At 39.7% G+C, this 17,554-nt stretch overlaps 1 protein-coding gene across 1 annotated transcript in view; it reads right to left on the bottom strand.

Annotated features, from left to right (window-relative positions):
- Positions 1-5,252: 5,252 nt before the first annotated feature.
- PTCHD4 (patched domain containing 4) overlaps positions 5,253-17,554 on the bottom strand; it is a 79,977-nt gene continuing 67,675 nt past the window's right edge. Inside the window, exon 3 of the mRNA XM_054279883.1 lies at positions 5,253-7,031. Within this exon, the coding sequence (XP_054135858.1) occupies positions 5,398-7,031 (1,634 nt within the window). The 3' untranslated portion in view covers positions 5,253-5,397. The remainder of the gene's footprint in view (positions 7,032-17,554) is intronic.

Genomic DNA, 17,554 nt, shown 5'->3' on the forward strand with positions numbered 1-17,554 from the left:
CATTTAACTCTTCTTAGTCAGAGGTGTACCAGCTCGTGTCAGCCTGTGAGCTGCTGTGGTCACAAATTCCAAGTTACTCCTGGAGAAGTTATGAATTCCTGCACTGAGCTTGGGGTTGGTACCAGGGGTTGAGAGTATTGCTGCTCCTGAGGAGGCAGAGGGAGAGCAAGTGGGGCATGAAATTACCTGTACTTGCATCTCTCAGCTCTCACCCCCTCAGTTCTGTCAGGCAAGGAAGCAGTTCTCAATCTCCTCCCCAAGGGTTTGTGAAAGCAAACATGGAATCCCTTCCTTTGTTTCCATGGAAAACAGGCCATGGGGAGGCCCATGCTGAGGTGGAACAACCAGTACTAACCTGGTGTGTGAGATTGTTTATGCAAGACAACAGTGAAAAGAATCATTTTAGGTGATGGATGAGGTGCTTTCCATGTCCAGTTTCCTTTCCTGCTCAAATGCCTTTTGCCTGTGTAAGAAGTTATGAAAGAAGAATCAAAGCTTTATCTGTTTATAATAATTTGGTTACATTCCAAGCAACGTTTCACTTGGTTTCCACTTCACCTTAATTTTCTCAGATATCCTGAGTATCACTGTTTGTTTGAAGCCTGCCTCTTTGTGAAGAATCCAATTTCCCCAACACTACAACACATCTCTTGTTCACTGACTGCCTAACTTTGCTTCCTTACACTGTTTCCTAGGAGATCAAATGGGAGCTTGAAGTACTCAAAAACCTAGTGTTGCAATGAAAAATAACTTATTAAAGTTTATAATTACGGAAAAATTAATCAGAGACTTAGCATGGTACTTGCATAAAGACAATAAGCCAAGCTCTTGTCATAGTGAAATATGGAATAACTACGTTGAAATAAATCTTAATTATGCTAGAGTTGCTACTCAGTGTGACTTAATTAGGAGTAGAGCAGTGAAAGCCTTTGGGGAAAAAAAGAACTCTGATTACACAACCACTTAACTGCGTATTCTTTCTTCCCCCCTGGTTCTTTTCCTTCCCATCGGAGAAAATTTCAAAACTAGAGTTGTTCAAGGAACTTGAATAGACATTAACATGTAGCAGGTTACATTCTAAATAGGAATTGTTTGAAGTAAAAAGTTGAGGGTAATAACCCTGAAGATAATCTCTTTAAATTATGCATGCAAGGTGTCATGCATCCATATCTACCTTGACCTTAAAGAGTGCTTTGCTTTGTTAGGCAATAAATCTATGAAACATAGAATGGTTTAAGTTGGAAGGGACCTTAAAGACCATCTAGTTCCAACCACCTGCAATGGGCAGCACACTTTGCACTGCTCCAAGCCCTGTCCAGCTTGGCCTGGGACACAGCCAGGAGTGGGGCAGCCACAGCTTCTCTGGGCAAACTGTGCCAGGGCCTCCCCACCCTCACGGTAATGAATTTCTTCCTAAAATCTAATTTAAACCTACATCAAGTACTGGACTACAAAGATGAAGACTTAACTCTAATTAAAAAGAGGAAAAAAAATTATTAGATTTAGAGTAAAATAGCCCACAGAACAAAGTGTAAAAAAATAAATCTTCACTGCAGCCCCCCAAGTGCAGCATGCAATTATGGCTATAGAGTATAGACAGATATTTTGTTCAACAAGCACACCAACAATGTAAGAGGCTCATTTGTCATGGCATCACTTCTTAGCAGATAGGAGACATGCAAAGTCAAATATATCATGGCAATGAATCTGTTGACTTCAACAGAGTTATCTCAACAATAAATTCAAAGCAATATATTTTGAGGGAATGAAACCAAACCAAGCAGGAGATGCACACAAGGTTCTTGGAAGATTATCTAGACCATATATAAAATCAGACATTAAAGGAATATGCACAGTATTGCAGGGGATTTATGGTAACTGGGGAAAAAGGTGTGTAATGAAGATCCAATATGCAGCATGTTATCAGAGTGTCAAATTGCTTGGCATGAGCTATGCACTTTCTTCACAGGTGCTATGCAGCTCCAGTTGGGCTGAAAAGATGCTGTAGAAAAAGATATAGTGTACTGAAAAAAAATGCAAGAAAAGTAAACAAAAACTAGTAGAACGAATTTAAAAATATGGACTCTGCATCCCAAAATTATTCCAGTTTTCCTTGTTCCACAGAACCTGATCTCTTTGCAGAAGTAAAGGCTGCACTGGTTCTTTTTTGGTGGATGTGGAACTTGGTTGAAAAAAATAACAAAATTACATCCATGAAATATGTGGTTTGTTTTCTGCTTCACTCCTGCATCGACAGAGAAATAAAAACCATCTAGTCCCAGTGTGTAATCTATATACTTGGTACCTGTTATACAAGTGCTACTGCACATGCATGACACTGAGAGGACTTAGTTTGACACTTCATCAAATTCTTGTTCATTTGTGTGAGCCCACCTTTAATATTGACATTTTCTGGTGTCTTGGCTTACTATACTCTGCTATGGGAATTCCACTTTTTGAAACAATTTGTTGTGCATAATACTTCATAAGCAAAACATAAAATTTGGGCTGAGTTATTCCTGGAATTTATGGCTAAAATTGAAGCTTGGGAGGCATGTTTATAATCTTTTCTCTTTCTCTTGATATTTTGTTATTTTAAGTGGGGTTAATCTTCCCAAGACTGGATGAGATAGCATTGCTGATGTCTGTGTTTGAACCAGTTGTTGAGCTTCCTTGATCACCAGTGGACAGAAATCTGAATTTTTAAAAGTGTGATTCATTTACTCCTAATATACAGCTGTAAAATGGATCAGAAGTGTCTGTCACTCTCTTATGGCCATAAAGGAAGTTGAGATATAAATATCTACATTGCTAATATCTGAAGTTAGATGAGATGAATCCTGGCTTTGATGGCTTTGGAAAGTGCTATTTCCCTCAACACAATGCATGACAGACATCCCTGGGATACATCTGGGCAGTGCAAGAGAAGACCAGGAACTTCCCAGGTGACACCTCCAGAAGTGATAACCAAGGGTCACAGTGCTGCAACAATCCAGGTTTTGTGTGGGCAGTGGAGGAAATCTGAAAAGATTGGGAAGCTTGACATTCACAATGGATTGTTCAAAATAGGATGGATGTTGCACAATGTCATCAAGATGCAAATCAAAGTCAGTAAAAACTTCCCAACTAGAAACACATCTGACCCATAACCCAACACTAAAACATCCCCTTCTTCTAAACCTTACTGAACTATTTAGATCTCAGTTCTGTGTCTGGCCCTTGAACATTTTGGGTCAAACCAGTAACCTTGATCTAGCTACCCCTGAATTTTTGATCTAGAGTCAAACTTTGGAAGCTTTGCCTGTCTAGCAAGTTTCTCCCTCTCTAAGACATGTTGCACTCAAAAGTTTTCTCCAACAATCAGGAGTTTTGACCACTCCTACAACACAGAGGTCATTTTTTGGCAAATGATAATGGCAAAGTACAGAAAATATAGAGAAGAGGTGAAATTGCATTCCTTGGAAGCAGAAGCAGCTCATGAACATTAGAACTGGCATTCAAATGGCTTTTTTTTTTGTACTGCAGGTGATTTTTTTCTGTCTCTTCCTAACCATAAAACAGTAGGAAGAGGTGAGACATGTCACAGAGCAAAGAATTAACATCTTGCAGAGAGCTTTTTAGTAAGACATATGTACATTTCCTTGTCAGCAAACTCTGCAGGTTTGAGACTGAGTTATCAGCCACAAATAGACATGTATACACATTTTGGAAGGCAAATAGCTTCCAGATTATCTTTTAAAGGTAGCCACAAGTAATACAAAGTAGACATAGACACTTCATATAGTGATAGCTTTACATAGTGTCCTCATGGATACTATAGGTTCAGGAAGACATTGCTCATGGAGGAGATGCTAGACCATATTCCAGAAAGTAGAAAGCAAGCCCTTTTAAAATACTGAAAGGAGAGATTGACATGGCAAGCTCCAGTGCAGAACTGGGCCAAGAGCAAACTGAAATGGCTAGATCTGTTTTCATCCCTTCCCTTGGGCTACTAAGCTGAATAGTTTACAAAGCAGAGAAAGTCATTCACAGTCCTTTACAGTACAATTTCTAGTGCCACATAGTAACTGAGGATTTACTGCACTCTCCTGTGAAATTTTAACTGCCATAACAAAGCTTTATGTTGCAGATGATCAACACTCAAATATTTAGGAATAATAATAACAGTAAAAAAGACATTTTACCCTCCCCTCCCCTTCCCACAGGGGACCAGTCTGTCTTCTTACAACTAGGGGTTGATCTGACCCCATGCAAACATTTACAAGGTGTTTTTTTTTAGTGTGTGGCATATATTTTTTGTATAATATTTTCCTTAAAGAAGGGGAAAATCCCACTTCCTGCAGCATATTGCAGGGACCAGCAAATATATCCCTTCATCCCTTGGACCAAATATATGATGCTAAGACTGTGCAGGTGCTCCAGAGCTGACTCAGCTGCTACACGGTCACATTGTGCCTGTGAAATGCAATCCATCATTGCGTTTGTAGCTCCTGCTTGATTAATATTCAGTATTTAATGTCAACACCGATAAAATAGGATTCAGAAGTGTTGCACTGCAGGAACTGCAAAGAGTGCTGCAGTGATGATGGCCTGGGTTAGTTTTGTGAGATCTGTTAATTCAAGGGGAAATTCATAATTACCAGAATAGGTGTATGGTATTAACTACCAGCTGTGACCTCTTGGGATAACAGTGATATGTCACATTTAAAGGAACCACATGTTAGATTTCCAAATGGCTATGATTGTTTCTTCTCCTGTATAAACAGTACTTCTATCCTTCTGCCATCCATATTTGCAATAATGCTCTAATTGTGGTGTTACAGATATACAAGGTGTACTGGATTTGGGAAGTACTTTGGCTTAGATAGTTTTAAACATTTACTTCCCAAGTGCATAGGTTTCATCTTAACTAACTTGCTCAAGAAAATAAAAAATTACCATGGCATTTTCAATCTCTCTTGGTCTTGTAACCTTTTCTTATTTGAAATATTGTTTCATTCTCTTCCATGGACAATTTTTTCAAACAAATCTGCCTTTCCCCCTAGTGTTTACTTAATGGCAACCCTTTTTTTTCACCTTAGCTTTAGTCCTACATATGACATATTAAGCAATTCCCATTAGAGCTATAGTTTGAGACTCAGGAACACTTAATGACCAACAGACTCTTCCCAGGTGGAGAATGAGGATTCAAAGGAAACATTTGAGATTATTTCACTTTCATTATTTTTGTTAAAAAAAGTTTGCACCTTGAGGTGTCATGAATACCCCTTCTTGATCTTCCTTTGCCTTGTCAGACCTGGCCAGCACAAGCAGCTGAGATCTTTGCTCTATTTTCCCTGCATCTCTGTGCAATGCTTTTTTAAAAAGAGAATATACTATTATATTTTTCTAAGCCTTTCAGACTGCTGTAACATGATCAGGATTCTCCTGAATCTCTATGCATTCGATCTCTTCTCGTTCCTTCCTTTTGGCCCGTTTCTTTTTCTTGTGGTGCTTTTTGGAAGGTGGAAAAAAGGTTAGAAAGACGGGCAAAATAACAAAACAGTGCAGAAGTGTGCAACTGCCAGCAAGCAGCAAGCATTTGAACAGTGTGAAGGTCAAGTTTGAAGGCACAAAGAGGAGGGGGACCAACCCGATAAGAAAGGAAGAAACGTTCTGCAAAATGGCTGTCCCATGCTCTTGGAGGGAGTTCTTTATACACTGAGTTCGGGTGTGCTCAGTAGCTAATACAAATGTATAAAGCAGGGGTGCACAGTGATCTATGGCAAAATTCAAAGTGTAGATAAGGCACAGTATAGAAATGCAATCCATGTCTACATTCCATAAGGTCATCAAGCCAAGGACACCCAGCTCTATTGAGGTGACACTGAGGATTAACCAGAAATTTCCCAGAGGGTGGATAACCAGGAAAAAGGTCAGTATTAACACCAGCAGAATGCCAAAACCAGAAATCAGGACAGGCATAGTTACTGATAAACCATAGTGGTCCATGAAAACAAAAGTAGGATTGAACACAATGAACTTGATGCTCTGGATAAGAGAAAGGGGCCTCAGCTTCTCCAGCAGTTCCACCGCTTCCCTCTGTGTGTTTTCACTAGTTCTGGCCACAAGGTACAGACGAGAAGCAATTATATTGTTCTCATCTCCAGCTTTGGAGAAAATGATGTCATTTTTGAAGTGCTGGAATTCTGGCTTTTTTAAAAAGGAGCTCTGGAGGATGCTGATAAAGTCACTTTTGTTGGTCGCACTGATGTTACTCACTCGAAGGTATTGGTAATACTGTTCAATCCAGGACACGGTGTTGAACCCCTGGCTGAGTGTTTTTAGGTCTTCTTGCACAGTACCATTCCAGTACTCCAGGGGTTCATAGATGTAGAAGCCTATCACGGGGCTGTAGTTGCTGAAGTACTTTTGCTGTATGAGGGCATAGGAGACGCTCGGGGACTCACTGGCAAGAAGGTTGATGATGTTGGCTCCGTCATTAATCTGTAAGCACCCCATAAAGGAGAAAGAGGCATAGATGAGATACAGTATCACCACAAATGGCTTGACGTAGATGTTGGTAATCCACTCATTGTAGTGCTCTCGGAGGAAATGCTGGATAAAGTGGTGCTGGTACGGGTTGGTCTCGTGGTGGGAAGTGTGCTGATGGCCGTCGTTCATCATGGTCTGGAACCACACAGGTTTCCGGTCCAGGTACTCTGCCGAGGGGATTTTACAGCAGAAGATGCTGTGGTACCGGTTCTGCTCCAGCTGGCCAGCAAAGACCAGGCAGGAGCCAAAGAAAGAGAAGATGTAGAAGTAGTTCAACAGGATGGAGACACACATGTTCTGGCAGAAGACTTTTACAGCTTCGATGTTGGTGAAGGGGCTTGCCCCCATGCCGAAGGCTATGAAGTACAAGGAGCTGGTCATGGTGTAGGAGACCATGACATCTGAGTAGGCGTCTGCTACTCGGTCCTTGAAGGGCAGATTCTCCCTGGTCCGACGCCATCCTGAAAGAAGTTCAAACACTCCTTTGGTTCCATGACCTGAAATGAGAAAACAAAGTTTGTATCCGTGCATAAATATAGGGGGTCCAGTCATCCCCCAGGTGTTTCATCCTCCAGCAGTAAAAAAAAGGTTGTCAGCTAAATTTTGTTATGTTTTTGTCACCAGTTAAACAAATGGAAAACTCTTAAATGTCTGCCTAAAGCTAAAGAACATGTTCACCTGCAGGTGCTTAAATTAACAGCCGTGACATTCTAAGACTCTACATGCTCAGAAAAAAAATGAAGATACTAGTTGATTTTAGTGGACATTGAATTACTTCCCAAATGGACTGCAAATACAGGAGAATGTGAAGTTTGGTTCGAGTCTGGGGTTCATTTTAAAAATACCTTTTTTCATCTTATTACATCTTTCAAGGTTTAAGTGATTCAACTTGAAAAACTTAAAACACAAGTAACATTTTCTTCCAAAGAGTATAAATTAAAGGGATTATTTGAGAAATGAGTGGTTGTGACCAAGAATAGGACACCTTGTTTCTTTGTAAATAATGAAGGAAAAATTATGCTGTAAATACAAATAACCAGAGTAATTTGTATCATGATTCTCTGCCTACTGAGTGAAATTGGAACTCTTAATGATAGCATGCAAATTTCTACACTATGAAAATTGACATGCTGGTGGTGATGATGGAGAGTAGTGTACTGGATAAGTCATTGGTCCACATTCGTTATCTAGAAAATATATGGGTTTATTTTCTGTGATTATATTTGTGTCTCTTTCTGCTATCCAGAGCTCCTCCTGGTGACAAGAAGTTCTCTTAGCTCATGTGAGAGGACATTCAGAAAAGTCAGATCTGGTCAGTATTTCATGACAGGTTCTGACTTTGTATTCCATTCATAAGTGTTTTTGGGGCATGATATTTTAATAAACTAAAATTTAATACAGACTTACTTTAATTTTACTCATCACAGTCTAGGAAGTCTACAGCTATTAAATTTTGTGACAGAATGATAAAGCTGAAGCTGATCTTATGGAAAAGCTCAACAAATAAGTTATATATCATATATGCATACTCGTAAAATGTGTATGTTGAAAAGAATATATACACAATTTAAAAAAATAATTAAAACCACAAATTTGAATTTGCATTAGAAAGTGAAAAGTTTCTCTTCACTAGCCCTGAGAAAATTCTGGCCAGTGTAAGGAGACACACTATGAGCAGAAAAAGAAGTAGGAGTAGATTGCAGATGTTTCTGCCTCTGTTTGTGAGCCTTCACTCACTGTAGTAGAAGAATTGCATGAACCAAATCAGACACAAAGCAAATTTTCTCAGATCAAACCCAGAAATATGACAACAGGAGACTTGCAAATAACCAAGCGTGTGCAATGAAAGGTCTGTTGAGTTTGTCTTTAGATTTAAATTGTTTGGATTCATACAGCTGCTTATGTTGCCCAAAGCAGACTCCTGACAGCCGTTCTAGGCAGGGAGAATTACAGCATAAACTGTCAGGTTCTGTGAATGTTACCTGCTCTACTGCAGATCAGTGTCCCCAGTGAAAGATAAACATACATTGGTACAGAAGTCTTGCAGCTAGCAAATAGCCTGTGTGGAAATGCTGCTCTCTTATGAGCCAGCATCTCAGCTCAGGAGGGACCTTGAATTCCCTGGTAAGTTTAGGGTGAGTTGTTCAAATTCTCAAGGCACAGCTGCCTCGCACACTGTCATTTTTGGGCCATCAAGCAGAAAGGATTGTCTCCTTCAGCTGAATAAATCTGCAGAATCAAGTGACTTGAATGCAATGTTTACATGACTGTAGCAAATGTTTAAGTCTCCTGCAGGTTGTGGACCAGGCTGGTTGCCACTTCAAGGGCCCATGTCCTGGCATGGCTTCATTTAATGGTACAGAAACCACAGAACCATTGAGGCTGGAAGTGACCTTTAAGATCATCGAGTCCAACCATAAACCCAGCACTGCCAAGCCCAGCACTAAACCATGGCCCTCAGTGCCACATCTGCACATCTTCTAAATGCCTTCAGGGACAGTGATTCCACCACTTCCCTGGGCAGTCTCTTCCAATGCTTGACAACCCTTTCTGTGAAGAAAATTTTCCCAATATTCAACCTAAACCTCCCCTGGAGCAACTCCAGGCCATTTCCCCTGGTTCTATTGGTTATCACCTGAGAGAAGAGACAAACCCCCCACCTGGCTGTCCCCTCGTGTCAGGAGCTGTGCAGAGCCAGAAGGTTCCCCTGAGCCTCCTTTTCTCCAGGCTGAGCCCCTTTCCCAGCTCCCTCAGCCGCTCCTCATCAGACCTGTGCTCCAGAGCCTTCCCCAGCTCCGTTCCCTTCCCTGGATGCACTCCAGCACTGGAATGGGTGAAGCAATGCTCTACCAGCTCTATCAACAATTAACAATAATATGGACTTTTCTCTCCTTATTCCAAAATCTCACTTATCTGCCCTCCTGCAAGTTTGTGTTCACAGTTGCGTTTTTGCCATGTTTTTATTGTTATCAATTTATAAGCGTTTACATATCACATTCTCAGTGATGAGTACCTGAGTGCATTTAACCTTGGGGTAACTACAAAATAAATAATAGAGAGGGGCTTTATTGTCAAACATATTTGTGAAGAGCTAGGCAAGAGTATGCACTAATGTGTGTAGTCAAACTTGTGATAATGTTTAAAATTAAAACACTCTAATTAAACTCTAGGGTTTTTTTGCAAGTAGAACAAATATTATCTTAAGGAAAAAAAGTATTGATATTTGTAGATTTTTTGAGTATCAAAATTGGCACTGATTTTCTTATGATTCTTATTAACAGAAGTTAAAGTTAAATTTCCATTTCTTCCTCTTTTACAAGTATCTTTACTTCTATCACACAAACACAGGTATTGGGGAATACAGAACAGTAATTCCCTTGCTGACACAAGAGGAAATCTTTGCCTGACTGGTTTGCCTATGTCATTAGTCTGATACCAAGTTTCCCAGTCAGCCTCTGTTGCTCTCCCCAGGTAAGCAGGTCTACTCACTTGTCCCAACAAGGGTACAAATCCATTTTTCCTGAATGTCTTCTGACAGTTCTCAAGATTCAGACAACATAGTCACTCTATAAAATTCTGTTCCTTCAGCCTCATTCCTAATGCCACAATAACACTGACAGTGCAGTTAAGTTCACTGAGCAGTTCTAGGAAGGTTCAGAGGGTCTTTGGCTCTGGGTCAAAACTGCAAAGTTTCTCTGGTACTAACATGACATGAATGAAGTACAGCAATTTTTGATTTGCTGGACAGGCAATGGCCTATGACTACTTTAAAGGAAAGGAGACAAGAAATTTTTAGTCCATTATTTGTGAGAGTAGGAGAACAAGAAGGGGAAGCTGCAGAGAAGACGAAAATAAATAATGCATTTTTCTGCCTCAAATTTAAGAGCAAAATATTAATTATGTGCAGATAAGCTGGAGGAGAATAGGGACAGAAACAAAAAGAGTGAAATGAGAGATTAAAGACAACTTGGTTGAGTTAAATTCAATCAACCTGGAGAAATGAATCAATTAAAAGTTAAGCCAAAGCAATCTCTGAACAATTAGAAATCATTTCAGGGGATAAATGTAGATGGGATGGTCCAAGAAGAATGGAAAGAAGAAGCAAGAATGGAAAGAAGAAGCAAAGAATCCATCTTCAAAAAGGAGGACTGGAGCACTGTTTTGAAATGAGGCATGATTTTTTTTTTTATTGTATCATAGAAAGATTTGTTTTGGAAAGGACCTTTAAAATCACCTAGCTCTAGACTTCAGTTGTGGATGACATTTAAAAAAAATGGTACAAAATAGGCTGAATGTTTTGGAGAATAAAACCAGCAAACAATACCCTGTTATTCGTACATGAAAATTAAAGAGAAACTGATTGAGTTGGATTTTTTTCCCCTCATAGACTGGAATGCCAGTGAAGACTCAATAACATTCAACATAAAAAAAGGTATAACACAGACAACAATCAAATCTTTCTCATTTCTACTTGAGAAGGAGAAATCATTGGTTTCATTTGGAAAAAAATCCCCCAAAACCATTAAATTAGATATCAGAAAAAACAAAGCTTTCTTGTTTTCTTTAAGCTTCATTAAACTCTGGAACACACAATCTAGGAGGTGATAAAGTCTTCTTCATTGCGAGTCTAAAGGGCAGATTAATAAATGTTAATGTAGGTGCTGGGTACATCCTGTCTGTGCTGGGAGGCAGATTCTGTTCACATTCCTGAGGTCTCTTTCTTTAGTACCATCATACCTATCTCTGCTTAGAATGCTTAGGACCTTTTAAGCATGGAAAACAATCTGTCTTCAGTGTGTTCTTAACCAAATCATGCCTATTCAGCATTTAGCTGTTCCTTCTGTCACAATCAGTCAGCTTTTTTGGACAGGAGTTTGATGTGCATTTATCACTCCTCATGACAGCCGCTGGTACCCCAGTCTGAGGCCATGAGGCTCTGCTGGAAGGAGAGCTGCTGGCTGCTGCCAGCTTTTGTAAACTTTCTAGGAAGGGAGATCAGGATGACTCTGCACTTTTTTTTTGAATCAAGGCATTAGGAAGTTTATTTGCTGCAATTGGAGACAGCAGTCAATGTGGTGATAACCTTGGCCTGTACATTATATTTCAAACAAACAAAAAATGTCTTAGAAGTGCCATAGCACAGATTACTCAGCATTTCTCCACTGAGAAATTCAAGTATTGTACTCAGTTTTCATTAACAGTCACACATATAACTTGCAATGTGTACAAAGGATGAGGAGGCAGCTTTCTTTTAAATCATAGTAGTGGACAGGAAATATATTTTTACATTTTAATTCTTCGCTGTGATCCAATGGAAATAAACTTTACATTATTTTACCTAGGGGGAAAACACCTTTTTTTTTTCTTTCTTTCTTTTCCACAGGGGACAGGCAATTAATGTCCTAGAAAAACCTGTCTAGTTTTATCTAATCAATGCCCCATAATAGCAGGGGCCATGATCATTAGGAGCATATTGAAGTGCAGAATCATTGAATCTTTAAATGGCTTGGGTTGAAAAGGACATTAAAGACCATTTAATTCCAACTCTATGCCATGGACAGGGACACCTCCTACTAGACCAGGCTGCTGGCTCTTTGGACTCTCTTATTCACGTTTATTGATTAGAAAATACACCCCATTTTAGAAAGTTTAGGTTCACATCATCACTTTTTTTTATGGAGGAACAACTTTGCATCTCAACATACTGCAGTGTAGGATGCATTTTTTGTTCTTCTAAATCACTAATAGTAGTATCATTAATATTGGTATCCCCACTTACATTTAAAAACTGAAGCACAGAGATTAAAAAAATTAATCACAGTCGCCAAGGACTCTCTGGATCTCAGGGAGGGAAGAAGCAATAGAAAAAAATTATTAAACCATTTCTTTATGAAGAGTCAGCAAATCCTTAGGGATTTTGATGAAGAAGGCAGAGAAAATTTGAAGCTTGGTCATACTTGAGGTAGCAGTAGGAAATGTGTACCTTAAACTAGATCCCATTCCACAAAGGTAAATCTCAGAACAATGCATCCAGCAAAGAAGTGGACCCTAACCACAACACTGAGTAAATTCCCAGCTTGATTAAGGAGAAGGAAAAAATAGAGAATATGTTTTCAAACTAATCTAAAATGTAGGTAGGAAAAAAATTGTTTTAATTTTACATCTCTCTAGGTACTTGTAAAGTGATGGCAATTGAGTTGTTCACACAGTTGGGTTGCTGACAATTTCTTCTTTACTTAGTTTTGCCTTGGCTGTTGTGCTGCTTTAGCGGTAACTGGGAGGGTCTGATGAGGCAGCTGAGGAACTAAACCACTCACGGTTTAGGGGATAAACTCAGGTTTTCCCTTTCTCCAGAATCTCCCACTAGAGGCAAAGTCAGACCTCATCCTGCCAGTAAAATGCCTGGGATAGTTCAGACTTTGGGGATAGAGGGTCTAACTGTGGCAGTGATGCACTGATGAGTAGCATTGTCCAAAGGGAGGACTATCCTTGAGCAATAGGAATTTTCAGTATTTACATCTTCTGAATGTCACAGAGCTTACAGCAACTGCAGCAAAAAATGAAGTCCAGTCAAGATCTCCTGCTGAAGCTCCTGCAGAAATTTTGTTTTCACTCAACCTATACTTCTTTATTTCATGTGGTATGTGGTATTTCATGATATTTAAAAGCATTTAAACAGAGAAATTAAATCCTTTCTAGGTCCATTCTCCTGTGAGGTCACTACATGCACAATTTCTTCTCTAACCAGATTGTTTAGAAATGCTGACAGAGGGGTTTTACACTCTGCTGTGCCTTTCTGTCTTGAAAAGTATTCTGGGTAGAATTCTTCTTTTAAGTAACAGATCTCTATCATTATAAATTGTCTCATTTTAAAGCTGGGTTTTATAGAAAGAATATTTAACCAAGTGCAATAAAACCTCGGCCAGCTGAGCCCTCATCCTTAGTGACAGGGACCTCAGGGAAATCTCCAGTGCTGCACAAGAGATTTCATTATTGCTAGATTTTAGCACTTCTGATAAACACAGAAAATGCACTTAAATCCACCACAAATATCAGCAGCAAAGTCAGTTTTATATAATAGATACTTTGATTTCCTTAAAAATATTTCTGCCAGACTATGGCCACTTTGCCATACACTGGAACTTGTAAATTCTTCCAGCTTCCAAATTTTGATGCATCCCCATTACAATATGAACCTCATGTAAAAAGTAGCAATGCATCATGGGACACTCCTGTTAAATATACAGACTATTCCTTCATGTGTACTCTGAGTAATTGCATTTATTTCTGCTTGCATGAGCACTTCTGAAAGCTTTTTAAATAATTCTGAGACTTTCCAATGAGACCAAAACATAAAAGCTTTGGTCTCCTGACAGGCATTTTGGGGAAGCCTGGCAGACAGCAGCCCCATGATTGTTTGAGGCTGAGGAGCAGTGAGCAGAGAGGCAAACATTTGATTCTGTCTGCAGTTGGCTGTATAATTGCATTTCAGAAAAGGTCAGTATCAGCCTAACGTTGCTCCCATGAAATTCTGCCAACTTCTCAGCCATAGCCCAGCTGTAGACACCTGTACAGGAAGGAAATGGTGTAAGGATGTAGCAGTCACACCTGTAGTTTGTCCCTTGCCTTCCAACCTCCTAAGAAACCTCCTAAGATATAAATTAGATTAACACCCTTCTGTTGGAAACACAGATTACAAGTGGTGGTTAATGCTCTTTTAGTCTCCTTTCTGGTATATTCCCTCTTCAGGTAATTCATTCCACAGACCTTGACAGCCCCCTCATTCTACCCTTTCCCATCCAACTCGATATAAATGTCCTGGACTACACATAGAAGCCCAAACATAAGTAAGCAACTATGGGAACTGAGCTAAATCACATGGAGATCATTTACTTACACATCACATCCCTCTGGCACATCCTTGATCTTTCATCAGTTTCTGTCTCTCATTTTGGAGGCAAACACTGTTATCCCTGTTTACACGGAGACCACCATAGAGGGACCTTGATCTTGATTTAAATTAAGAATAATTAATGCTAACAAGAATTTGGCATCTCTGATTTTGAATCTTATCCAGTTTTGTATCTTTCTTATTCAAAAGACATTTCCAGAGCTTCTCCATAAGCATCCCTGGGTAGATGCCCAGGATGAGCCCTGGAGATAAGCCAAAGAGTTGCTAGTCCAGACACAAACATGTTTCTAACTAAACTGTAATGACACTTTGTATTCAAGGTTGCTGCAGTTCATTTTAAGGTAGAATTTTACAATTTTTCATAGACTCTTCTTCTCTTTTGAAGGAACAGGAATATTAAATAGCACACCCCTGCACTGAAATAGAGCTGAACATGGAGAATGTTTCAATGGATGTGATTAATAGTTGGGAGATTTAACCTCATTAAGGGAGATTTACGTTTGAGCTAATGTATATGTTTTGCAGATTGTACATAAAGTTGAGATCCTGCTTAGTTTTCTGCTGTGCTTAGCAATGAATTAAAATGCTTTTGCTGTTTCTGATTTAAGCCTTTTAATGAACATTGTAAGCAAGAACTGCACATATAGGAACTTCTATTTATTGATGAGAGTTTAAGTGACATATAGAAGACAAGATAATGAATTTAGATCAAGTCTTAAATGAATTTATTGTGCACTTATTTAGGCTAAAAGCATTGGATGAATTTGTGGCATGGATAGGAACATTTTATCACCTGGATTTGATAATCCAGTAACATCCAAAAGAATAAAGTATCAGTGAGACTCAAGAAAGGAAGATGTTTCAATCAAGTGTAGATTCTGGAATCCAGCAAAAATAATCTGTACTTGAATTATTATAGAAACAATGTTTGGTCATTTTCTGCTTTCTGGCAAAGATGGAGCAATAACAGTTTCTTCAAAGAAAAATGCTAAAATAACTGGAGAAGTAAATAGATGTGAAAAAAGATGTGTCCAAAAAATAACCTGTGCCTTTGTAAGTTTGAGCAAATGAAGAGAGTGAAGCCCTGCTTGAACAGAGTGGGACAAATTCCTGGAGTTTTATCCACGAGTCAAGTGTATAATGATAATGTTATTAGTGGAGGGACCCAGTTGTGAAGGGAGGAAACTTTTACCTTTCAGTGACAAGATCCATTTGTCTGCACAATCTGAAGTCTCTGAATTGCAAGATTCCTGACATAACAAGCAATGAGCAGAAAAAGTTCATTCTTCAACTTTCCCCAGTGAAATTATTCATTGTAACAACCAACATCCGCTTCCTGAAACAGATGGAAAATCACCTGGGAAAAGCTTTGTGGGGATTTATCTCCCTTTGAAAGGGATGTAGACACTCTGATCATGAATATTTTCCATACATCCCCAAAATCTAATTGGGCACCATCTTTTCATTGAGTGTGGAGCAGGTGCTGGGGTTAACTTGGTTTGAAACTCACTAAAGAGAGTGAGTGCTGTGTCTTGGCTGAAGTAGCTCATTTTCAATTGCTACCCCAGGGACAAGTTCCAGCTGAGTAAAGCAGGGCTAGCCTCTACCTTGATAGTTACCAGGTCAAATCCTGTCAAATTCCTACACTAATGATTCCTACTTGGAAATTACTCTAGCTGCAGACACTGTAGTGCAGAGCACGTCTCTGTTCCTCCCCTGGACGCTGAGATTTCCACCTAGACTGCTTATCTTGATGTAACAGCACACCTTTACTGCAATGAAGAGAGCTTCAGACAAAGGGAAAGAACCTGTCTGCTGACAGGGTGATATTTTTAACAGTGTTGTTAGTGCAGGATTTGCTGACATTTGTTTACTTCAGAAAAGGGATGGGAAGGCAGAGGGGGAGGTGACATGGGCCTTTTGCTTCTGTTTGCTGGGAGTGAAGGAAGTACAGGGACTGACTCAGCAACTTGAAAAATAGGTATTAAATCTCCCTTTCCCTTCCCAAAAAGCCCCATTCCTCCACTGCACAGGAGCATGGGAGAAGGCTGCTCCACTGCTCTTGCCAAGCCTGGGACAGCATTGGGATCACTGCAGCACCAGGGCTCTGGATCAGGCTGTCCCACCAGTGGAACTGCTCAGACTGGGAAGCATCCTTACATCCTCACATCTGGCTGCCCCAGATCACAGGCAACTGCCAAGCAGCTGATGCAGCACTGTGGCTGCTGCCCTGCTCTGTGAAACACAAACTGAGCTGCTCACACAGCAACGCTCTCCCTCTCCCATATTCCCAGTGTGTCCCTATAAATTTAGCCAGGTTGCCAATACAGGATGTGTAGGTTACATATATATTATTTATCAGACAGCAGTGACAGGCAATGCTGTAGATGCAGGAATTAATTCAGACAAGCTACCAAATGGTTATAAAGGTGCTCAGCATTCCTCTTCACAGCCAAAAACCTTTTCTTGGACCTAAGGGTTTCCTCTCATTAGACAAGGGGTTAAAAGCAAAATTAACCAAAGAGAAAAGAAATGACTTATCTGATGACTGGAATAAAAGAATTCGCTTTAAATTTCTTTATGTAGTTTTATTGAAAAATGAAAACTGCAACACACATTGATGCTCTGCCTGCTGCTCCACAGCTTGCAGCTACTCTTTTATCAAATTGGTTCAAACCCCTGTAACACTAATATGGACCATTCAGCAAGTTAAAAGAACTTGCACACATTCATGGAGGAAAATTGCCCAGAAAGGGTCATTAAAGTCAGAGATAACTTATTTGGACACACAAGTCAATGAGCCTAGAAGCAGCAGGAGCCTTGGGGAGTGTTTTGGGAGAGTATGACTTGATGCTTGATCTGTTGAAATCCCCATTTTTAAAGCACTTGCCATTGGTTGCTATCAGAAATAGGATGCTGAGCTAGATAAACCCTTTGGCCTGAGTCAGTCTGAATGATTTTATGTTCTTTTGTATTCATGGGGCTAACTGCATTAAAATCCAAATGCATGAGAAGCATGACTTAAAGTTGTGCAGCTCATCAGGCCCTTAAATCTGGTGTTTAAGTTGTTTACTTTACTAGTTTTAGTATTGTAACAATACCATTTAG

The sequence above is a fragment of the Melozone crissalis genome, unplaced genomic scaffold, assembly GCF_028551555.1.
Source record: "Melozone crissalis strain CALT ecotype California unplaced genomic scaffold, PUWL_Pcris_2 ptg000027l_1, whole genome shotgun sequence".
Lineage (NCBI taxonomy): Eukaryota > Metazoa > Chordata > Aves > Passeriformes > Passerellidae > Melozone > Melozone crissalis.